General features: G+C 39.7%; 1 protein-coding gene across 1 annotated transcript in view; it reads right to left on the bottom strand.

Annotated features, from left to right (window-relative positions):
• LOC122790665 (hyaluronan mediated motility receptor-like) overlaps nucleotides 1–26,474 on the bottom strand; it is a 761,750-nt gene that overhangs the window by 347,453 nt on the left and 387,823 nt on the right. The window contains exons 14-16 of the mRNA XM_044058189.1: nucleotides 24,396–24,524; nucleotides 9,572–9,700; nucleotides 50–178 (exon numbers count right to left, since the gene is read on the bottom strand). Coding sequence (XP_043914124.1) covers nucleotides 50–178; nucleotides 9,572–9,700; nucleotides 24,396–24,524 — 387 coding nt within the window. The remainder of the gene's footprint in view (nucleotides 1–49; nucleotides 179–9,571; nucleotides 9,701–24,395; nucleotides 24,525–26,474) is intronic.

Below are 26,474 nucleotides of genomic sequence, written 5' to 3'. Positions count from 1 at the left end.
GTATGTACATTACATTAAGTGTCACTGAATGATGCTTCACTGAACTTACCTTTTGTGTCATTATTCCTGTACAAGATTTCCAGATTGATTTTTGTGTCTCTCATGTTCCTGTCTGTGGAGGCAATCTGTTGTCTCAGACCTTGAATTTCATTTGAAAGTTCTGCAATTTTTTCTCGATCTGTATTAACAGATAAATTCGAAAGCTAAGGGCTAAGTTTTAAGAACAATTCAAGCATAGTTTTTCCTTACAAGAAAGTCAATCTTTATTGTGGAGTAACTTATGTCATTTTTCCTGGAAATAGTTTCCAAACAGTTTTTTGTGTCTCTCATGATCTTTTCTATGTTGTCAGATGTTGAAGTTGATTTGAACGTTCCCCCATTTTTTCTTGATCTGTATTCACAAATAAATTGAAAAGTTAAGGGCTGAGTTGTAAGAACACCAGTCATAGTTTTTGCTTCCAAGAAAGTCACTCTTTATTGAGGAGTAACTTATGAATAAGGGCAACTATGAATGTGCCCACACATACTTACAGACACACACACACACGCACACACACACACACACACACACACACACACACACACACACACACACACACACACACACTAGTGGCAGCTGGTGACATCAAAGCAAAATACTGCAGGGTGGGACTCAATTAAACAGGTCAACAATGATTAACTATGTTGAAGCGTTGAAGCAACAGATGAGGTCATTCACTTTCATCCATAGGCTATCTTAGTGCGTTCCCATTCATTACTCAGTGTATGCACTTTAGATGTCTCGCTGCGAGCAACAAAGCCAGCCTTAGGTAAAATGCAGCCCTAAACTAAAGACTCCATGGACTTTTCTGAAAGATAATTGATTTTATTTTTTTAAAGGAAAATATATGATGTTGAAACCTTAATGTTCAATGCTAAGAAAGCAGCAGTTTTCTAATCAACTAAGAATATAAATGCAAGGACCTATTAATCCTATTTAGAAATAGTGCCTGCCTTCCTACCCCTCCAAAAACATGGCTGTCTTCTGTGTACCACCCTGGTGATAGACTGGGATGAAAGTAAAAGTACAGGTGGTCAGATGTGTATGTTAAAGAGCTGAGGGTCTGGGAGACGAAACCAAACCACATGGGTAAGATCCACACAGAGATAAGTAGTACATGTAAACTCTTCACAGGAGACATCAAACAGACAAAAACTAAAAGGGAGACCCAACCACTATTAGATGGTCACAATACTTGAAACAACTCTCTGCCAATAATCATTTGCTATCTCACACACCTTGACCAGACCACCACAGGAAGCCACTTAAAGTGGAAATCCTGCTGTTTAGCTGTGATACAAATTGAAAAATATTATGCATAGTACTTAGGGTGGAACAATGCTGCAACTGTTACTGTTGTCACCTCACAACAATAGGTTTCCCAGTTTGATTCCCAACTGGTGTGCCTTCTGTGCGGAATCTGCATGTCCACCCTGTGTTCATGTGGGTTTCCTCCTTGTTCTCTGGTTTCCTCCTACAAAGACATGCAAAAGGTATATTGGGCATGCTAAATTAGCTCTAGATGTGTGTGTGTGTGTGTGTGTGTGTGTGTGTGTGTGTGTGTGTGAGTGTGTGTGTGTGTGTGTGTGCGTGTGTGTGTGTGTGTGTGTGTGTGTGTGTGTGTGTGTGTGTGTGTGTGTGTGTGTAAGTGTGTCTGGTAGAATGAAATACTGTGGCAGGGCTAACCACTCAGTGATGCAACTCTTGGCTCTAGAAGATTGTCACTCTGAAAGTGACACCCCAACCCCATGTGCATAAAATGAGAAAAAGGGGTTGAGGATGGATGGATTATGCACAGCCAGAATAACTGCTTAGATTGTACAAATGACAACAGCGTCAGCCACCCCCTGTACCAATCAATTAAAACCTGCTTTACTGATTGCATTTACTTCAGATACCAGAATATAATAAAATAAAAATAATGACATTTGGCCTAAAAAATTTATTTTAAACTCAGTCACACACTCAGCTGTAATGAAAATGTACACACCAAATGTATGAAAAAATTCATAAATAACTGGGAGGTTATCATCTTCTCGGTTCACTTTCAGAATGTAGTGCAACCCAGTGCCTAGTCCCAGCCACGTCTTAACTTATCATTTATGGAGAAAGGTAGAAATACAATGGCAGCGAAAGTACTAAAATCAGTGACAGCAACCATTGACAGCTATTGCATTTGTATACTTAGAAACTTTCTAGAATTACAAGCCCTGTGTTATCATGCTTTCTGAAGGCTGTTAAGCATCATAATCAAGTATCATCATTTAGTGACTGCAATCTGCACTGATTTGTCATAAAACGCAACAGACTTTACAAGGAACAAATCAAAATACAAGGCAAAAAAACTACAGACAAATTATTTCACATTGGGGTCAAATGAAAACCCACCTCCCTACACAGGGATGTGACTATCTATTAAAGCCAATTGTATGACTGTATACTTCAGATCATTGATTGCAATCAAATAAAATGAATATATATATATATATGTATATATATGTATATATATATATATATATATATATATATATATATATATATACACACACACTCATACATACATACAGAAATAACTGGCATACAGGAATCTATCTTGTCAGCTCAATGGTATCAGAATACAGTGTGCAACTCATTGCACCCTCAAACATAAACCTAAAAGTGTATGTATATACTTATAAACTTGTTAGCATAACATGACTTGCATTAGCATGCTTTTTAAAAAAAAAAACAAGAAACACCTTTATTGAATTATCATTTATCAGAATGGCAGCCATAGATTTATATAAAGGAAAATAAACCATGTTGACATATTTTTGAATGCTGTTAAGAACTCAGCTATCCTGTTATAATAATTTGGTGATAGCAGTCCTTACAAAATAACTTGATTGAGGTACTAAATTCCCAGCTGCAGGTGTAAGCTTTGAAAGTGTCTTTTCCTCCAATTGCTTCTCTGAATTATGGACTTATTAGAGAAACTGCATTGCCTAAAGAAAAACAAAGGGGTAAGACAATCCTCTCTGATGGATTTTGTCTTACAGTGGAAAGCAATTGTAACAGTTTAGCTATTTGTAACTAAGCAGCTCATAAGTAACTTTGCTCAGGCAATTATTGGTAACCAAATGGCTTTTTTTCAGTGAATTAACGTGATGATGTCTTGGCCCATCTAGAGACATGAATCTACTTTTCTTATTTACTATCACCTAAACATAGTGGGTTTTTTGGACTAAATTGAATGCAGATAAAGGTGGGCAGCACTCAGCTTGGTGCATTGCCATCTTTAATGCAAGTGCTTTTCATGATTTTCTGGAGGTAAGTTAGACTATTCGAATAATGTATTTGAATACAGGTTTTAGTTATTTAAGATGTTTTGTACATGAGTGGTGACATTTTGGTCAAGGTTTGCCCCTAGCCATTTCTTTAGAAAGGGAGGAAGTGTTTTGGTTTTCTATGTATTCATCCAAGTTTAATCATTTAAGTTTAATATTTCATTTCACGTATGAAGGTGTTGAACTCACAGAGGATTCTTATCCTGAAAGTAAAAAAAAAATGTAATACTCTATTTTAAACCCACCCTTGTGAACCAAGGGGCATATTCTCCACTCTCCCACTCAAAGTACCTTATATTGTTTCCATGAATTCTTAAATGACCTAGCAAATGGAAAACTGATGTATTTGCCCCAGTGATATTATGAAATGCTCCCAATCATTGTTCCTTGCTGCGTCCCCTCCTCTATAAGTGTTCACCGACTGATTATAATATCATTCTAAAAACATGCTTCTGGAGCATTTCTCCCCGGGCCTCTGTGAAAACAGGATCTGTGGAACCTAGTCGGACTTTCCCGGTCAACAAATGTTAAATAAATAAAAAAAAAAAAACATGTTGTCTTATTTGTTACCCTTACTGTTTATTAAATCTGCTGCCTTCATAAGCAGCCAGCACATGCCTTCACTCTACACCATTGCTTATCAAACCAATGAGACATAAAACGTCTGATGGATTAAGGAACAAATGAATAAAAGCACTCTTCAGTTAGTCCCACCCACCCTCCCTGTTTTTGTTTTGGTGTTAATCTTAGTGGTCTTGAAACTGCCCGCCCCTCTTGTAAATTTGTGTTTGGATACTCCTTCTGGGCCCATCTCATTTGCTCACTCAACTGAGTGCAGTGAGATCATATTCTGATTTCAGGCACTCCTACTGTGTACAAAGAGAGCATCTGGGAAACAGAAGAAAAAAAATCTAAGCTTGTTTCCTGCCTTTCCTGTCAAATGGTATAGACTGTTTGTAGGCTTCTGAGCCCCCAAGTCCTTCTGTGTTGGAGGGTAGCCTTCTAGCTTAGTTTTTTTTTCTTATAACTAGCCAGTTTTCTAGTTTCATCACTCAAATCTGTTTCTTTGAACTCAGCACTTGTTCAGAACTCATTGTAAGCAGTACATAAGCTGCAAATTACTACAGCACTCAACTTTCCTCACTTGTCTAGTGGAAAGCAATTTTTAGTACTTAATAAATAAGCACTTATCCAGGCATGTCTAAGGATCAGCTTCCAGTGATTTCTTCTGTCTACCTGATGAATCTGGGCATCTTGGGGCAATGCAGTAATTGCCTCATGTACACAGACAACCCTCTCCTCCTACCACTCAACACTACAACCTGTGAGAGATGCACTTATATAGCCAAACTGGAAGCAAAGCTCTCTTCACCCAAGACTGGACTAGACAGTCAAGAGGAGAGGGTAAACACTTTCACCACACCACACTCATCACATAGTCCCTCAAAACCCACACCACCAAAACACACACATAGAAACACAAAACACACACCTACATTCACGGAGGCTCTCAATAAAAACCTGCCCAAGCATCAGGGACATCCAATGCATAAACGCAAGCAAACTCCACCCCCCAACACAACCCAAATGACACATATCCCACAAACTCAGTGTGCCACTCAACCACAGCCCATAAGGCATAACAACGTACCCAACACTCTAGTCATAGGTGACTCTATAGTCAGGCACACTGATGTTCCACTCACTAGACTAAACAAGGAGAAAGTTACTGTCAGCTGCCTGTCAGGTGCCAGGATCCACCACATAATGCATGCACTCAGGTCACTCCACAATAAGTACAAATATGACACTGTCATTGTCCATGCTGGTGTGAATGACCTGATACGTACCTCCCTGGACTACATGAAAAGAGACATGGAGGAGCTCTCCAATCTTGTATCCCAGGCAGGTATGACCCTAACCCTGAGTAGCATCCTGCCATCACCCAGAATGATAACACAGTACAAGGGCAAAATGATTGACTTCAACAATTGGCTAAGCTTCTGGTGTCATTCTAAGGGTATCCAGTATTTGTCTGCCTGGGACAACATGATCGACAGTCCATGATGCTTTGCCAGAGATGGCCTGCACCTGTCGACCTTAGGATTCCGGATACTGGCTAAGACTCTTGCCACCCCTATAGTGCCTTTTTTAGGCAAGGTTCAAATGACAAATTCACCACCATAACCGGTACAAGCAAGCAAAATCTGAGGGTAATGCTACTCAATGCTAGAAGTCTAAACCTCAAAATGCACTCACTCGAGGCACTCCTTAAAATGGAGAACATTGACATCTGTGCAGTGACAGAGACCTGGTTCAAAGCTCCAGAGAGCACCCCTGCATTACCAGGCTTCAATTCATACCACACCTTTCGGCCACCTAACCCAGAAAGAAGCACTAAAGTTGGAGGCATGTCCATATTCATTAAGGGTATCCACACCTCCAGGCTAGTTGCACAGCATAATGCATCCGAGATTATCCAAGTGCAACTAACTCTGGGCAAGACCACAATCCAAATTGTAGCTTGCTACAGACCCCCCACCATGCCCCAGGATTCACACTCCTCATTTCTTGATACACTGGAAAGTATTAGGGTACAACCCAACACCCTAATAATGGGCGATTTCAACTACCCCACCATTAACTGGGAAAACTGCTCATGTACCAACTCTTTTGCTCAACGTTTTCTAGAATTCATAAATTCCAATGCCTTGGATCAACTTATCCACACCCCCACCAGGGGCAGCAATATCCTAGACCTGGTCATCACCAACATGGGAAACCGGTGTTCCACACCAGAGGTCAATTCCTCGTTGGTCAGATCCGACCACAAGCTAATCAGCCTAGACATCCACATCCCACCCTCAGCCCCAATTAGGGAAACCATTGTAAAAAACTTCTCAAAAGCCAACTTGACACTTCTTAAGACAGAAGTGGCAAACTTCATGACACCCATGCAGACGGACAATAGAGGTATGACTGCCGAATCCTACACAAATGCACTTTATAAGCTCTTACACGAGTGCATGGATCATGCTGTCCCTAATAAAACCAAGATGTTATCCTCCAAAAAAAGGAAGCCAATCTGGTGGTCCTCTGCCATAAACAAACTCTACAACAGAAGAAAGAAACTGTTGCAAAAAAGAGTAAAATCCCATGACTGGAGGAACTCCCTGGTCAACCTCAGTAAGAAGTTGCGATCCCTCATAAAATCCTCCAAAGCTAGTTACGAAAACAAAATTGCCACTGACTCTAAAGACAACCACAAAGCATTCTATAGCTATGTCAAGAATCTAAATGGGAACACTCAGATCTGCTCTGAGTTACAGCATAATGGCACTAAATATACAGAACCAACTGATATTGCCAACATCCTAGCAGGTAGGTTCAGTGCTAACTTTACCCCCCTCTCACCCCCTAGAGGGCCCATCTCTATACCGGAAGAATGCAAAGTTCCTATAATCATGGCTGCACAGGTAAAAAACACACTCTCCAAAGCCAAGAACACAGCATCCATGGGACCTGACAATATCTCAGGCTGCGTTCTACACGAACTACAGAATGAACTGGCACCCTACCTAAGTACCATGTTCAATCATAGCCTCACCTCAGGCTTTGTACCCACTGAGTGGCGCACCGCGACAGTTATCCCACTCCACAAAGGGGGAGCCACGACGGACCCTGGGAACTACTGCCCCATTAGCCTGATGAGCCTGGTCTGCAAGGCCATGGAACGTATCATCATGGAACTCATAAACAAAGACATTGGTCATCTCCAAACTCTGGACCCTACTCAGTTTGGATTTGTAAAAGGCAGATCATGTCTCGTAAACCTGATTGACTTCTTTGAAGCAGTCACCAAAGCCATAGATGATGTAAAATGGTTCACACAGCTTATCTAGATCTCGCCAAGGCTTTCGACACCATCCCCCACTCTGGAATTATAGATAAGCTCACTAAACTAGGTATAAATCCCTATGTCATAAGATGGGTTGCCAACTGGCTCATAAACAAAGACATTGGTAATCTCCAAACTCTGGACCCTACTCAGTTTGGATTTGTAAAAGGCAGATCATGTCTCGTAAACCTGATTGACTTCTTTGAAGCAGTCACCAAAGCCATAGATGATGTAAAATGGTTCACACAGCTTATCTAGATCTCGCCAAGGCTTTCGACACCATCCCCCACTCTGGAATTATAGATAAGCTCACTAAACTAGGTATAAATCCCTCTGTCATAAGATGGGTTGCCAACTGGCTCACGGACAGAACCCACACTGTGAAAGTAGCGGATTCCAAATCCGACATCAGACCAGTGACAAGTGGAGTACCACAGGGTTTAGTCCTGGGCCCTCTCCTGTTTGGTATCTACTTCTCTGAAGTGCAGGCCAACACAGAAGGTCTTTGGCTAACAAAGTTTGCAGATGACTGCAAACTAGGAGCCATAATCGAAACTCCTAACGATGTGGACAAACTACAAAAGGGCCACACTGAGACAGATTCCTGGTGTCAAAGCCATGGCCTGAAGCTCAATGCCAAAAAGTGTATTGTCATTCCCTTTGGTAAAAACTCTGTACCCATGAACTACCACATAGCTGGTAGTCTACTTAATGCAGAAAATGTGATAAGAGACCTTGGGACACAGGTGGACAGTAGTCTCTCCTTTGATAATCACATCGCCACAGTGGTCAGGAAATCCTTCCACGTGGCTCATCTCATCACAAAAGGATTCTCATCCAGAAAAAAAGAAGTCATTGTTCCCCTCTACTCATCACTCATTAGAGCCATTATAGAGTACAACGCCCCTTTTGGTATGTACCTCACAAGACATCTACAACAACTGGAAAGACCACAGAAATACCTCACAAAGAGAATTACTGGCCTCAAACAGATGCCCTATGCAGACCGTCTCAAAAAACTACAGCTTTACTCCATCACATATCGCCTACTCAGGGGCGATCTCTGTCTAACATACAAATCTATGTCAAACCCAGAGCTGTTGGACATGCTCCACTTAAAGAAATCCCAATCCCTCTGAGCTACACGCTCTAGGGACCTTAATCTTGTCACCACAATAAACAGAACATGCTGGAGGGATAGATTCCTGTCCCAGAGACTTCCCATACTCTGGAACAGACTACCTATTTATGTCAAACAGAGCTCCTCATTAGCACTCTTCAAGAAAAATCTTGATGATTGGATGGGAAATGGGAAATTCACCCCGGGGATCACTTCTGTGGCTCTGCTCAACAGGGGCATAGGAAAATAATTTTCTTGGGTGGCGAAAGCCAGGGTACATTTTTTGGCTAGGCTTGTATGGGCCCTAGGGCCGATAGCCTAGTACCTACCTATGAACCTATGAACATTCAAACAAAAGAAAGAAAGACTTCAGAAACTGATTTTGCTCCTTACAATGAAGCATGAATCTTTGACTTGACTTCTACTTTATAAACTGTGTATTTTGAGAGATGCACTTTCAAGAAGAGTGTAAACTGCAAACATATTGCTTGTGCTGCCAGAAAGGCACTGGCAAGAAGTACACTTAATGTTGTGTTAGTTGTAACCTTTAAGAATCCCAGCCGGTATCTTTTGTTAAATATTTTGTAGAGTAAATATCTAAGTCTCTCTTTCCTTTCTCCTTAGAATGTTCTTGTTCAAAATACATAAGAGCCAGTTTAAAACAATAATTCATGCTGTTTCTATGTATGTACATTACATTCAGTGTCACTGAAGGATGCTTTATTTATTTATTTATTTTATTTTATTGCATTTGTTTACCGGGAAAGTCCACTGGGCCTAAAAGAGCCCATTGTCAGTGGAGGCCCAGGGAGAAAAGCTCCAAAGAGATACAGAAAAATTATAAACATTAATTAGTACAGAAGAAGAAACAGTGTTACAGATAGTAAATATAGTAACATATACAGAATATATACATAAAAGCAGGAATCTAGTTTGTTTGATTACAGTAATATACACAGAAAATATACATTAAATCAGAATTCAATGAATTCAGAGTGGTATAAACAGAGATATATTAATCAGTATTATTGTACCAGTATCAACAAGTGAAGATAAAAATAAATATGGAGAAAGTATCATCAGTCACTAGTAGCAAAAGACAGAGGAGTTTAGAAATCATATAAGGAGAGTGAAGAGGTTAGGTTATAGAGCAGGAACATAGCTAGGAAGAGTTGAGATGAACTTACGTTTTGTGTCATTATTCCTATAAGTGGTTTCCAGACAGTTTTTTGTGTCTCTCATGTTCCCGTCTATGGAGGCAACCCATGTTGTCAGCTGTTGAAGTTGATTTAAAAGTTCTGCATATTTTCCTTGACCTGTATTAACAAATAAATTGAAAAGCTAAGTGATGAGTTATAAGAACACTTCAATAATAATAATAATAATAATCTTTAACCAAACTCTCTACTACCTGACTCACATTCATTTCATCCTGTAGCTGTTGTACCTTCCCTACCCCTCTGTTCATTGTGCCTGCACAGCAATTTGCACGGGTTTCTTTCCTGAGTGACCCCCCCTCCCACCTGGGATTCACTGCATAAAACAATTTCTGCCTTCTCCACTGAAGCTGGCTATCTTAACCAAGTAAAACCTCTGGGAAGCAAGAACCTGACTCCCTCCAGCTTTTCAATTGTAATAGTTTGCACGGGTTTCTTTCCTGAGTGACCCCCCCCACCACCTGGGATTCACTGCACAAAGCAATTTCTACCTTATCCACTGAAGCTGGCTATCTTAACGAAGTAAAACCTCTGGGAAGCAAGAACCTAACTCCCTCCAGCTTTTCAATTGTAAAAGTTTACACGGGTTTCTTTCTTGAGTGACCCCCCCCCCCTTCCACACATGGGATTCACTGCATAAAGCAATTTCTGCCTTCTCCACTGAAGCTGGCTATCTTAACCAAGTAAAACCTCTGGGAAGCAAGAACCTGACTCCCTCCAGCTTTTCAATTGTAATAGTTTGCATGGGTTTCTTTCCTGAGTGACCCCCCCACCACCTGGGATTCACTGCACAAAGCAATTTCTACCTTATCCACTGAAGCTGGCTATCTTAACTAAGTAAAACCTCTGGGAAGCAAGAACCTAACTCCCTCCAGCTTTTCAATTGTAAAAGTTTACACGGGTTTCTTTCTTGAGTGACCCCCCCCCCCCTTCCACACATGGGATTCACTGCATAAAGCAATTTCTGCCTTCTCCACTGAAGCTGGCTATCTTAACCAAGTAAAACCTCTGGGAAGCAAGAACCTGACTCCCTCCAGCTTTTCAATTGTAATAATTTGCACGGGTTTCTTTCCTGAGTGACCCCCCCCCCAAACCCATCACCTGGAATTCATTGCATAAAGCAATTTCTACCTTCTCCACTGAAGCTGGCTATCTTAACTAAGTAAAACCTCTGGGAAGCAAGAACCTGACTCCCTCCAGCTTTTCAATTGTAATAGTTTGCACGGGTTTCTTTCCTGAGTGACCTCCCCACCTGGGATTCACAGCATAAAGCAATTTTTACCTTCTCCACTGAAGCTGGCTATCTTAACTAAATAAAACCTCTGGGAAGCAAGAACTTGACTCCCTCCAGCTTTTCAATTGTAATAGGTGAACTACAATTTAGTTTTTGTAAACTGTTGAGGCTTAATTGTGTATGCACAACAACAGTGAAGGGATCTAGCCAATTGCCACTAGATTGGGCTATACTACTTTGAATCAGCCTTACATTCACACAGTGCTACAGTTCCAAGCCTTTACTTTTTAATTTGGTAAAGTAATTTTGCTCCCTCCTTATTGACTACATTTGCTAGTTTACCCCTAGGATCCAATTAAAATTAGCCTGAAAATTTGTGTAAAATTAAAATGAATAAAACAAATTAAAGTACAGCCAAAAACACTGCTTACATACAATCATACAAACCAAACCAAAAGTCCAAGGTAACTCTCAGAGTCAGTGTTAGCCCTGCTCCACTCACCCTCGTTGCGCTTGGCTCGCTCCGCTCCCCTCCCTGCCCCCAAATTCCACCTGCCTCCACTAGTGCTAAATTTAAACCAGACTTTGCCACTCCCTTGCCACTCCCCTCCTGCTAATTACCAATCAGCACCTCACACATCACTGAGCAACCCTGCCCCCTTAACCCATTTCCTTCTCTCTCATTCTTCCACACCCTGTTAGCACAGTCAGCCATCAAATTTGACCCGCCCCCTATCAAAATGCAAACAAGCAAAAAACACTAATTACCCAAATGCCTATACTGTTCCTATTTTACCATCTCACTGCCTCTGAACAAACACGTGACCATGGTATTCACTACCCAAATGGTCAAACAGACGCCCACGACTTCACACATAACACCAAACACTTTACCTTCCCCAGCACACCGAATATACCACCCTCTATAAAATACCACCCCTGTACAGCCACAAAACATAATCCTAAAGACAAATACTATATAAAGCTTATAAACAAACTCCTAAAGCTCTGAATATCCTGTCACTATAACCTTATAACACATGGAGACATTCATCCCAACCCTGGCCCACCCACACCCAATAACCTCCACTCCCCTACCACAACCTCCACAGTCAAGCTACCCATGAATACTCCCACTAGTTCCTACCTAACATTTCACCTAAATATTAGAAGTATTAACAATAAGATTCCCAACCTATACGCCGTCCTAGCAACCCACTCCCCAGACATTATGTGTCTTACGGAAACCTGGCTAAAACCCAGTACTACTGACAAGGAGATACTACCTCCAGGATACAATATTCACCGGTTAGACCATGCTACAAGGAAAGGAGGTGGGATAGCAGTCCTTTAGAAAAATACTCTAACCGTTAATAGAGACACCATTCAACCTCCCCAATTCAATAACGTGGAACTCCTCATAACCAAGCTGCAGATTAGCCAAAAAAAACACTTGAACATCGTCTGTGCATAGATTCCACCAGGTAACAACCTAAATACCCTAGAAGAGCTCCTTTACTGGTTATCCACTACCTATCCCCAAGAAACTATAGTTCTTGGTGATTTTAACACCGACTGGCACCCCTGCTCCTCCGACCCCCCCCCCCTTATTCATATAAACTTATCTGGGTTTAAACAGACCATAACCTCTCCCACTAGGATAAACAAACCAGCAAACAAGGAAAGTATTCTAGACTGGATCCTAGTTAATAACCAACCCCAACTGTACACAGCTGGTACTCTCCCTGATGACCTCAGCGACCATTGTCTAACCTATATCATAAAACATAAGGCAGGAAACCTTCACCAGCCCAAATATAAAACATTTAGAAACAGGAAAAACTTTGATGCTGCTATATTCCAAAATGAATTAAAAGCAGTTGACTGGTCAAAACTAAAAAATCTAACATTAGAGGAGGCCATAGATCACTTTAACACTAAAGTCCTAAGTATCCTTGATTCCCATGTTCCAGTATGTACAATAAAAACTAGATCAAATACAGCACCATGGCTCACAAAAGATACCAAAGCTAAAATCAAAAGAAACAGAGTCTGGGCCAGCTGGAGTACAAACAAAGCCCCACTTGACCATCTAAAATATCATCAACTCAGGAATGATACAAAAAAATATTTTACTGGATAAAAAAAGCTTCTACCAAAATCTCCTACAAAAACACCACAACAACCCTCAAAAGTTCTGGACAGGCTTAAATCAACTACTTTGTCCAGGTCACTCCACCACCCCAACCCCGGCTAACTACACCCATAGTTCCCCACAGACCATAGCTAGCACCTTTAATAACTTTTTCACTGAAACAATCCAATCCCTAGCAAACCAACTAACCCCCTTTAACTTAAACCACATGCCTAATCTACCTAATAATCACCCGGAATTTAGCTTCCAACTGATATCCACTAGTTTCATCAAAACACTTCTAAAAAAACTAAAACCTACCACCCTCGCTGCTGACCTCCTCCCTGCAGATTACCTACAAATAGCTGCAGATGCCATTGCATATCCCATATCTATCCTTATCAACAGAACCTTATCCAAAAATGCTATCCCCTCCATCTGGAAAATATCTCACGTCATCCCACTACATAAAGGTAGTAGCTCCTCAGACATATCCAACTATAGACCCATTGCCATTCTTTCCCCACAAGCCAAAATAATGGAGAAATGTGTACACAAGCAACTAATGCAATACCTTACAGAGAATAACTTACTATCCAACTCCCAGCATGGTTTCAGGCCATACCACAGCACCACCTCAGCCCTCCTTTCCTTTACTACTGCCATAAACCAAAACAGGAATGACAATAGGCTAACCTCTGCCCTCTTTCTTGACCTATCAAAAGCCTTTGACATGGTCAACCATGAACTTCTCATTCTTTCACTAAAATCTATTTCCCTCAACAAGCCTGCTATCCAGTGGTTCCAGTCCTACCTGACTGGTAGACAGCAGGCGGTACTATGGCAGGGCAAACTCTCCAGCCAGCTACCACTCACACTTGATGTCCCTCAAGGCTCCATACTAGGTCCACTACTCTTCTCTATTTTTATCAACAACCTCCACACTGCTATCCCTAAAGCCACCTGCATCCAATACGCAGATGATTCCACTCTCATCTGCTCAACCACCTCACCATCCGACTTGCAAATCTTAACCCAAAATACATTTAACACTATCAAGAACAGGCTCACCATCCAACACCTACTTCTGAACCCCAATAAAACTAAACTTCTACTCTTCTCTCCCACTAGTAGATCCACCACACTTTCATTCTCTGTCACATCTAACAATGGTACCACTATTTCCCCAGATAATCACACTTAACTGCTAGGGGTTATGTTTGTGTCTTTTGGCTTTTCCCAGTTAGGGGTCGCAACAGCGGAACTCCGGTCCGCTAATGATTGGTAGCTGATTTTTACATGCCGAGTTACCAGCCCTGATGCACAACCTTCAATGAAGGTACGCCCATTCACGCATGTCTCCACGCAGAAGACACTCTAGCTGAGAATCGAACCGGACAGTGTCTTACTGTGAGGCTAGGGGTTATTATAGACAATAATCTCAAATTTGACCTACAGGTCATCAAAACCATACAGACCATCAATAAGAAGCTTGGATCACTGTATAGAAACAAGATATTTTTAACCCACCTGGCTAGGACTGCAATCGCCCGATCACACCTACACTCTACTCTTTTATATGCCTCGCCTGTACTCTAAAACCTCAACAAATCTGAACTAGGTAAGCTATCCCATAGCTACAATCATATTGCCAGATTTGCCACTGGTTCCACCTATAGAACCCACCACTGCCAGAACCTTAAACAATTAGAGTGGCTACAACTGCCAAGCTTAATTCAATTCAATCAACTCTTAATAGCGCACAAAATTTTGTACCACCCTGAGAATACTCCCTCACTTAAAAATATTATTAAGCCATATAGCAACCTAAGATCCCTACGGTCAGCCGATAAACTACTGGTCCAAATCCACAAAGCTAATAACTCTGCTGGTGAATCTGTGTTTGCCATCTTCATTGGCAAAACCTGGAATTTGTTGCCAAACTATGTAACCCTATAATCCTCCAAAAGTCTCTTCAAAAAAACCTCAAACAGTATCTCAAAGTGAATTGGCTATGCCCATGTACCAACCCCGATTAAGTTATAAACTAAAAGCATATTCTGCAATTATCATAACTTGTAACTACATCACCAAGCTCTGCTTCCAATCTGACGTCTCTTACTTACACACACACACATACACACACACACACACACACACACACACACACACACACACACACACACACACACACACATACACTAGTGGCAGCTGCTGATGTCAAAGAAAAATGCTGTGGGGTGGGATTTGATCAAAACAGGTCAACCATGATTAACTGTCTTGAAACAACAGATGATGTCATTCACTTTCATCCATTGTCTTAGCGTGTGCCCATTCTTTACTCACTGTATGCACCTTAGATGTCTGGCTGCCGTCAACAAAGTCAGCCTTAGATAAAATGGAGCCCTAAACAAAAGACTCCATGGGCCTCTCTGAAAGATATTCAGTCTTATTTTTTTAAAGGAAAATATATTACGTCTAAACAATGTTCAAAGCTAAGAAAGCAGTAGTTCTCCAATCAACTAAGAATATAAATGCAAGGATAAATTAACCCTATTTGGGAATAGTGCCTGCCTTCCGACCCCTCCAAAAACATGACTGTCTTCTGTGTAACAACCTGGTGCTAGACTGGCTTGAACGTATAAGCACAGGTGGCCAGAGGTGTATGTTAAAGAGCTGAAGATCTTGGAGAAGAAACCAAACCACGTGGGTTAAGAGCTACACAGAGATAAGTAGTACATGTAAACTCTACACAGAAGAAATCAAACAGACAAATATTAAAAGGGAGAGCCAACCACTATTAGATGGCAACACTGCTTGAAACAACACTCTGACAATAATCAGTTGCTGTCTCACACATCTTGAGCAGACCATCACAGGAAGCCACTTAAAGTGGACAATGCTGATATTTAACTGTGATACATAGTGAAAAAAAATATGCACAGTACTTAGGATGGCACAATGCTGCAGCTGTTACCATTGTCACCTCACTGCAAGAGGTTCTCCGGTTTGCTGAATCTGCATGTCCAACCTGTGTTCATGTTCGTTTCCTCCGGATGCTCCTGTTCCCTCCTACAAAGACATGGAAGAGGTAGACTGGATAGTTTAAATTAGCTCCAGTTCCTCTCTATTATGTTTTTTATAAACCACATTTCATCTGTTATGGGTAAGGGAAAAGCACATAAAAAATCTTGCCTAATGGTGACCATTTCTTTCCTAACAATAGTAGGTGCCCCTACTATCACATCACCTGATCGTAAAATGGGTTTGGCTACCCCCTTTCTTAGCTCTGTCACTTCCTTTTCTAACTTTGTTAACCACTGTTGGTCATAACCTCTTTGTACAAACATGTGCCTTAACAATGATAGTTCTTCCATATATACTTCATCTTTAGATGTTAATCTACTAAGCCTTATCATTTGCCCCTTGATGACTCCCTTCTTCATGTGTTCTGGGTGAAGACTATCTTTATGTAAGTATTGATTAACAAAGCAAGACTTCCTGTAGATTTTACTTTGTATCTTACCATCCACTCCTTCCCTTGTAAGAGTCAGGTCCAGGAAGTTTATTTGCTTACCAAAACCACCCATTTTGAAAAATAAAAATTTGGTGGTTTTGTTCAGATCCTCCACCATACTTAAAAACTCACTCCTTTCTCCCTCCCAAATGAAAAGCAAGTCATCAATGTATCTGCAGTAAAATAATACCTTTTCAAAACTCAAATGTGTTTTCAGAAAATTTCGTTCCCAGTTGGCCATTACAATATTAGCAAAAGCCGGTGCAACTCTTGACCCCATGGCCACTCCCAAAACTTGTTTATACAAGTTCTTGTTAAATCTAAAAATGTTGTTCTCTAATATTATTCCCATAAGGGCACAGACTGTATTAACCCTTTCACCTTGGAGGTCGGTCTTAATAGAGAGGTATTCTCTCATGTATTCCAACCCCTCTTCTTGATTGATAGATGTATAAAGACTCTTTACATCTAAAGTTGCAAAAATTGCCTTCTCATTTGTAATTTTTATATTGTGTAATATTTCCAATAAGTGCCAAGAGTCTCTTAAATAGTACTCCGACTTCTGTGCTATTGGGTTAAGAATATAATCTAACCATATGGAAATATTTTCTGTCTTTGAGTTTTTTGCAGATACAATGGGCCTAAAGGATAACCCTTCTTCCGTGTTTTGTATTTTTGGAATTCCAAAAAAGTTTGACATATTAGGATTCTCAACTAACAAAAAGTCATCATCAGTCTGGTTAATTTCACCCTGACAAAACATATCAAACAAAGTTACATCAATGTTTCTGTAACTTAGCTTCACTGAATCCAATGTCACTCTAGAATAGTTTTTTTCATCATTTAAAAGTAGGTTCATAGCATTATCATAATTGCTGTGATCCATAATGATGATTTTACCCCCCTTATCAGCTTTCATAACCCGTACATTAGGGTTATTAGCCAACTGTTCTAGAGCCTCGAACTCCTCTTTACTTAAATTGTCAGGTGTCCCTGTTGGTTTTAACTCTCTGAACTGTCGTTCACATACATTTTGAAACACCTGTAATGTATTCAATAAAGGCGGGTTGAATGTACTTGGTCTACTTGGCATTGAATCATGTTTAGTAAAGTCAGTACTTCCAACATCATTCATAATATACTTTACATTCAGTTTTCTCAAATATAATCTAAAGTCCACTAAGAGTCTACCTAATTTTACCCTATTTTTCGGAATGAATGTAAAACCTTTTTTCAACACTTCACTAGTCACAGATGGAAATGAGAAACCACTTAAATTTGTAACATTAATAGAAAACATTTCATTAGTTGAAAAGTCCAATGTTTCTATCTGTTTTTCCCATTTCTCTTTCCCTTCTGTTGTGTTGTGTTGAACCATTTGGTAGTCTTTCTTAGTTGGTAACCCCCTTTCCGAAAAGGGCTATTAGGTTTGTTGTTGTTTTGACTGACTACTTCTGCAAAAGTGTTACAAACTGCAGAAGAAGTGATTTTGTTAGGCCCAGTCAAAACTTCATTCACAGTAGTGGTGCTTGAATTTTCACCTTTGTTAGTGGTTAGATTTTTAGGACCATTTCCAGTGTTCTTGTCTTGTTGTGTTGAAGAGCTTGGTTCAGAGTCAATCTGATTAATAATTGCCTCAGTATCCACCACATTTTCAGTATTACTAATGTAGGCTTGATTCAGTTTATAAACCCTGATGTCCCTCTTAAGCTTATTCTGTTTTCGTGAAATAATAGTAGCTCGATGCCTATTTACTTTTGCCTCAACGCTGTTGTACATAGATGAAAAAATGTTAAAACAGTCAAAGCTTTTAACAGAGTCATCCAGAGTCTTAATTTCTTCTGCAATTCTGACTATTTCTTTCTCATAATGTGTAACTAATTGCCCCATCATAGCAATTCCTGTCTCGTTGTAAAGTGCTATTAAACAGTTACTCAATTCATCCCCAGGGGTTACACAATTGGGGAATTTAGCTGTCCTTAACCCCTGTGGTACAATTTTCTATTTAATGCTTTCATTTAAATAGTGTACTTCAAGCACAAGCGTTGCATGTTTAAAAACAAGTTTTTCCAAGTCAAAAATACGTCGTTTACATGCAAAACTGTCGTTAGGGGCTTTACTTACATTAGCTCCAGATGGAGTGTCGACTATGTCTGCAAATGGATTGTCCGTTTTCTTATAAACAAAACCCATTATGTCATTCTCAAACATAAGCGTTTCAGTTCTTTCACTTCGACCATTGTTGTCAGTTAATCCACTATCGACTGTATTCTTTACTTCTTCCTCACGTACCGGAAGAGTATGTTCCCTAGTAACTGCCAGTTGCATTGATTGACAGTTATTTACAGAGCCACCCACTCTACCTCTTGGAGCAGCAATTGCAATGACCGGCTCAATTGGTGTAACCGGATCAGTTGGCTCCTCGTGTCGACAAAAAACGTGTTTGTGAAAATCAGTATTTGAACAGCCACTGTTTGAAATGTCATTCTTTAAAATATCCATCACTATTTTTACTACATTTGTGGTTAATCTCTCTTGGAGGTCAAATGATGTTACCGGCTCTTCAGCCCTTAGCGTTGTGTCTTCTGGCACTGGATGTATAGACATATCCAGTAATTCATCCTGGGAAGATATCTCAGTGGCCATCCTACGAATCCTTTTCTTCAAACTTCAAACAACAAGAAACAAAATGTGTACCAAAACAGCAAAAAAAAAAAACGATTGAAGATAAAAACTCCAGGAACCACAATGAGACAGTACTTTTGAGCGCTCATCTGCTCTCCCACCTCACCATTCGACTTGCAAATCTTAACCCAAAATACATTTAACACTATCGAGAACAGGCTCACCAACCAACACCTACTTCTGAACCCCAATAAAACTAAACTTCTACTCTTCTCTCCCACTAGTAGATCCACCACACTTTCATTCTCTGTCACATCTAACAATGGTACCACTATTTCCCCAGATAATCACACTTAACTGCTAGGGGTTATGTTTGTGTCTTTTGGCTTTTCCAGTTAGGGGTCGCAACAGCGGAACTCCGGTCCGCTAATGATTGGTAGCTGATTTTTACATGCCGAGTTACCAGCCCTGATGCACAACCTTCAATGAAGGTACGCCCATTCACGCATGTCTCCACGCAGAAGACACTCTAGCTGAGAATCGAACCGGACAGTGTCTTACTGTGAGGCTAGGGGTTATTATAGACAATAATCTCAAATTTGACCTACAGGTCATCAAAACCATACAGCCCATCAATAAGAAGCTTGGATCACTGTATAGAAACAAGATATTTTTAACCCACCTGGCTAGGACTGCAATCGCCCGATCACACCTACACTCTACTCTTTTATATGCCTCGCCTGTACTCTAAAACCTCAACAAATCCAAACTAAGTAAGCTATCCCATAGCTACAATCATATTGCTAGATTTGCCACTGGCTCCACCTATAGAACCCACCACTGCCAGAACCTTAAACAACTAGAGTGGCTACAACTGCCCAGCTTAATTCAATTCAATCAACTCTTAATAGCGCACAAAATTTTGTACCACCCTGAGAATACCCCCCTCACTTAAAAATATTATTAAGCAATATAGCAACCTAAGATCCCTACGGTCAGCCGATAAACTACTGGTCCAAACCCACAAAGCTAATAACTCTGCTGGTGAATCTGTGTTTGCCATCTTCATTGGCAAAACCTGGAATTTGTTGCCAAACTATGTAACCCTATAATCCTCCAAAAGTCTCTTCAAAAAAAACCTCAAACAGTATCTCAAAGTGAATTGGCTATGCCCATGTACCAACCCCGATTAAGTTATAAACTAAAGCATACTCTGCAATTATCATAACTCGTAACTACAACACCAAACTCTGCTTCTAATCTGATGTCTCTTACTTACACACACACACACACACACACATAGACACAGACACAGACACAGACACACACACACACACACACACACACACACACACACACACACACTAGTGGCAGCTGCTGATGTCAAAGAAAAATGCTGTGGGGTGGGACTTGATTAAAACAGGTCAACAATGATTGACTGTTTTGAAACAACTGATGATGTCATTCACTTTCATCCATTGGCTTAGTATGTGCCCATTCTTTACTGACTGTATGCACCTTAGATGTCTGGCTGCCGTCAACAAAGTCAGCCTTAGATAAAATGGAGCCCTAAACAAAAGACTCCATGGGCCTCTCTAAAAGATATTCAGTCTTATTTTTTTAAAGGAAAATATATTACATCTAAACAATGTTCAAAGCTAAGAAAGCAGTAGTTCTCCAATCAACTAAGAATATAAATGCAAGGATAAATTAACCCTATTTGGGAATAGTGTCTGCCTTCCAACCCCTCCAAAAACATGGCTGTCTTCTGTGTAACAACCTGGTGCTAGACTGGCTTGAATGTATAAGCACAGGTGACCAGAGGTGTATGTTAAAGAGCTGAAGATCTTGGAGAAGAAACCAAACCACATGGGTAAGAGCTACACAGAGATAAGTAGTACATGTAAACTCTACACAGAAGAAATCAAACAGACAAATATTAAAAGGGAGAACCAACCACTATTAGATGGCAACACTGCTTGAAACAACACTCTGACAATAATCAGTTGCTGTCTCACACATCTTGAGCAGACCATCACAGGAAGTCACTTAAAGTGGACAATGCTGATATTTAGCTGTGATACATAGTGAAAAAAATATGCACAGTACTTAGGATGGCACAATGCTGCAGCTGTTACCATTGTCACCACATTGCAAGAGGTTCTCCGGTTTGCTGAATCTGCATGTCCAAACTGTGTCCATGTTTGTTTCCTCTGAATGCTCCTGTTCCCTCCTACAAAGACATGGAAGAGGTAGACTGGATAGTTTAAATTAGCTCTAGGTGTTTGTGTGTGTGTGTGTGTGTGTGTGTGTGTGTGTGTGTGTGTGTGTGTGTGTCTCTGTGCGAGTGTGTGATACAATGAAATACTGTGGCAGGCCTAACTACCCAGCAAATGTAACACTTGGCTCTAGATGATTGTCACTATTAAAGTGACACCCTGATCCCATGTGAATAAAATGGGAAAAAGGGGTTGAGGAGGGTTTGATGGATTACGCACAGCCATAATAACTGCTTTACTTGAACAAATGGCAGTAGTGTTAGCCACCCCCCTGTAGTGATCAATTAAAGCCTGCTTTATTGATGGCATATACTTCAGATACCATAATGTAAAAAAATAAAAATAATGACATTTGGCCAAAGAAATTTATTTTAAACTCAGTCACACACTCAGCTGTAACCATCACTTACAGCCTCTTCCATGAATGAAAATGTACACACCAAATGTATGAAAAAATTCATAAATAACTGGGAGGTTATCATCTTCTCGGTTCACTTTCAGAATGTAGTGCAACCCAGTGCCTAGTCCCAGCCACGTCTTAACTTATCATTTATGGAGAAAGGTAGAAAAACAATGGCAGCGAAAGTACTAAAATCAGTGACAGCAACCATTGACAGCTATTGCATTTGTATACTTAGAAACTTTCTAGAATTACAAGCCCTGTGTTATCATGCTTTCTGAAGGCTGTTAAGCATCACAATCAAGTATCATCATTTAGTGACTGCAATCTGCACTGATTTGTCATAAAACGCAACAGACTTTACAAGGAACAAATCAAAATACAAGGCAAAAAACTAAAGACAAATTATTTCACATTGGGGTCAAATGAGAACCCACCTCCCTACACAGGGATGTGACTATCTATTAACGCCAATTGTATGACTGTATACTTCAGATCACTGATTGCAATCAAATAAATGAATACATATATATATATATATATATATATATATATATATGTATATATATATATATATATATATATATATATATATATATACACACACACACACATACATGCATACAGAAATAACTGGCATACAGGAATCACTCTTGTCAGCTCACTGGTATCAGAATACAATATGCAACTCATTGCACCTCCCCAGGACTTCGCAACCTCTTAACTCATGAATCAAGCATAAACCTAATATAATGGTTGACAATGGACCAAAATCAAACACAGCAAGTGTCTGCACATACTTATAAACTTGTTAGCATAACATGATTTGCATTAGCATGCTTTTTAAAAACAACAAACATTTTTAATGAATTATCACTTATGAAAACGGCAGTCATACAATTATATAAATGAAAACACACCATGCTGACATATTTTTGAATACTGTGAAAAAGACACTCAACTGTCCTGCTATCATTATTTAGTGATTGCAGTCCTCTCTTATTTACCCAAGTTTACTATTGATTTGAAGTGCTGAATTCCCAGCTGCAGGTCCAAAATTTGAAAATGTTTTTTCTCCATTTGCTTTTCTGAATTATGGACTTACCAGAGAAAATGCATTGTCTGAAGATGAACAAAGGAATAAGACATCCTTTCTGATGGATTTTGACTTATAGTGGAAAGCAGTAGGAACAGTTTACCTATTTATAAATAAAGCAGCTCATAAGTAAATTTGCTCACGTACGTATTGGAAACCAAATAGCTTTTTATTTTGAATGAATTAATGTGATGCTATCTTGGGTCATCTAGAGATATGAATCTACTTATCTTATATACAATCACCTAAAGATTGTGGGTTTTCTGGGCTAAATTAAACACAGATAAATGTAGGTAGCAATCAGCTTGGGGCATTATTATCATTAATGCAAGTGCTTTTCATGATTCTGTGGAGATATCTCCAGTTAGACTAGCCCAGTTAACAAATGTTAAAAAAATAAAATGTTAAATAAAAATAAATAAAAGATAAGTTAGAGTATTTGAATCATGTATTTGAATACAGGTTTTAGTTATTTAACATGTTTTGTACACGAATGGTGACATTTTGGTCAAGTTTTGCCCTAGGTATTTCTGTTGAAGTGGTGGGGGGTGTTTTGGTTTTCTGTGGATTCATCCAAGTTTAATTATTCAAGTTTAATATTCCAGTCCATATTTGGAGGTCTTGCACTCCCAGAGGATTCTTATGCTGAAATTAAAATAAAAATTAATACTCCATTTTAAAAGGTTTTTCAAGTTTAATATTCCAGTCCATATTTGGAGGTCTTGCACTCCCAGAGGATTCTTATGCTAAAATTAAAATAAAAATTAATACTCCATTTTAAAAGGGACATATTCTCCACTCTCCGACTCAAAGTACCCTATGTTGTTTCCATGAATTTTTAAACGATCTAGCAATGGAAGACTGCTGTATTTGCCACACTGATATGATTCAATGCTTCAGCTCATTGCTACTTGCTGCGACCCCTCGCCTATAAAAGTGTTTACCAACTGCTTATAAAATCATGCTGCCTTATCTCTTATACTCACTGTTTTTGAAATGTGCTGCCTTCATAAGCAGCCAGCACATGCTTTCACTCTACACTACTGCTTATCAAACAGATCAGACATACAACCAGGGATGGATCAAGGAATGAATGAATGAAAACACATTCAGACAAAAGAGATACAGGTTTCAGAAACTGATTTTGCTCCTTAAAATAAAGCACAAAACATTGCTTGAAGAATTCCACACAATACTTGTATGACTTCTATTCCATGAAATGCACATTTTCAGAGATGCACTTTTAAGAAGTGTAAACTGTAAACATATTGCTTGTCCTGCCAGAAAGGCTACACTAAGAGTACACTGACTTATTGGTAACTTTTATAAATCCCAGCTAGTATGTTTTGTTAAGTATTTTGTAGAGTAAATGTCTGAGTCTCTCTTTCCTTTCTCCTTAGAATGTTCTTGTTCAAAATACATAAGAGCCAGTTTAAAACAATAATTCATGCTGTTTCTCTGTGTGTACATTATATTAACTGCCACTGAATGATGCTTCACTGAACTTACCTTTTGTGTCATTATTCCTGTACAAGGTCTCCAGACTGCTTTTTGTGTCTCTCATGCTCTTGTCTGTGGAGACAGTCCATTGTGTCAGAACTTGAAGTTGATTTGAAAGTTCTGCAATTTTTTCTCGATCTGTATTAACAGATGAATTAAAAAGCTAAGGGCTAAGTTGTAAGAATAATTCAGGCATACATTTTGCTTACAAGAAGGTCAGTCTTTATTGTGGAGTAACGTATGACTAAGTGCAACTACCAATGTACACATACATATATACAGACACATAAAAACACACACACACACACACATGCACACATACATACATTTATTTATTTATTTCACATTTGTTAACCAGGTTAGTCCAACTGAGTTTGCAAACAAATCCATTTCCAGTGGAGACCCGAGGGAAAAGCCCCAGCAGACATAACTAAAGATAAAGTGATAATATACAAATATTAAATAACAATCACAGTGCAAAATAATTGTAAAAGGAAAAGGTCAGCTATTTGCATTTTATTGATAGTAAGTAACCCATTTTCAGTGGAGTCCCAAGGGCAAAGAGCCCCACCAAACATAAGCAAAGATAAACATACAGGACAAAAACTATTAAAAATAACAATGCAAATACGAAATTAATTATAGAGAGAAAAACAAAAGAACAAATTATGAACATTAAGGCTTGCACTGAGAGCAGTGGTCTAAAATTTACTACATATGAGAATAAAAACAAAAAGATATATACATACACACACACACACACACACACACACACACACACACACACACACACACACACACACACACACACACACACACACACACACACACACACACACACACACACACACACACACACACACACACACACACACACACACACACACACACACACAGTACTGGTGTCTGATGATGTCAAAGCAAAAAGAAGTGGGTTGAGACTCTATTAAAACAGTTCAACAATGATTAACTGTCTTGAAACAGAAGATGAGGTAATTCACTTTCATCCATAGACTATCTTAGTATGCTTCCATTTATTACTGACGTTATGCACCTTAGATGTCTGGCTGCAGTCAACAAAGTGAGCCTTAGGTAAACTGGAGCCCTAAACAAAAGATTCCATGGGCCTCTCTGAAAGATATTCAGTCTTACTTTTGTTTTAAAGGAAAATATATTATGTCTAAACCATAATGTTTAAAGCTAAGGAAGCAGTAGTTCTCCAATCAAATAAAAAAAATAAATGCAATAATATATAAATCCTGTTTAGAAATAGTGCCTGCCTTCCTACCCCTCCAAAAACATAGCTGTCTTCTGTGTACCACCCTGGTGATAGACTGGGATGAAAGTAAAAGTACAGGTGGGCAGAGGTGTGTGTTAAAGAGCGGAGGGTCTGGGAGAAGAAACCAAACCACATGGGTAAGAGCCACACAGAGATAAGCAGTATATGTAAACTCTACACAGAAGAAATCAAACTGACAAAAACTAAATGGGAGACACAACCACCATTAGATGGTTACACTACTCGAAACAACTCTCTGCCAATAATCATTTGCTATCTCACACACCTTGACCAGACCACCACAGGAAGCCATTTAAAGTGGACAATCCTGATGTTTAGTTGTGATACAAATTGAAAAATATTATGCATAGTACTTAGGGTGGAACAATGCTGCAACTGTTACTGTTGTCACCTCACAGCAATAGGCTCCCCAGTTTGATTCCCAACTGGTGTGCCTTCTGTGCGGAATCTGCATGTCCTCCCTGTGTTCATGTGGGTTTCCTCCTTGTTCTCTGGTTTCCTCCTACAAAGACATGCAAGAGGTAGATTGGACATGTTAAATTAGCTCTAGATGTGTGTGTGTGTGTGTGTGTGTGTGTGTGTGTGTGTGTGTGTGTGTGTTTGTGCGAGTGTCTCGTAGAATGAACTTCTGTGGCAGGGCTAACTACCCAGTGATGTAACTCTTGGCTCTAGAAGGTTGTCACTTTGAAAGTGACACCCCGACAGAATAACTGCTTAGCGTGAACAAATGACAACAGCGTCAGCCACCCCCTGTAATGATCAATTAAAACCTGCTTTATTGATTGCAT

Source organism: Protopterus annectens, chromosome 16.part0 (genome assembly GCF_019279795.1).
Source record: "Protopterus annectens isolate FY-2018-M chromosome 16.part0, PAN1.0, whole genome shotgun sequence".
Lineage (NCBI taxonomy): Eukaryota > Metazoa > Chordata > Ceratodontiformes > Protopteridae > Protopterus > Protopterus annectens.
Note: the sequence above shows the minus strand (reverse complement) of the source record. Positions and strands in the feature narration are given on the sequence as shown.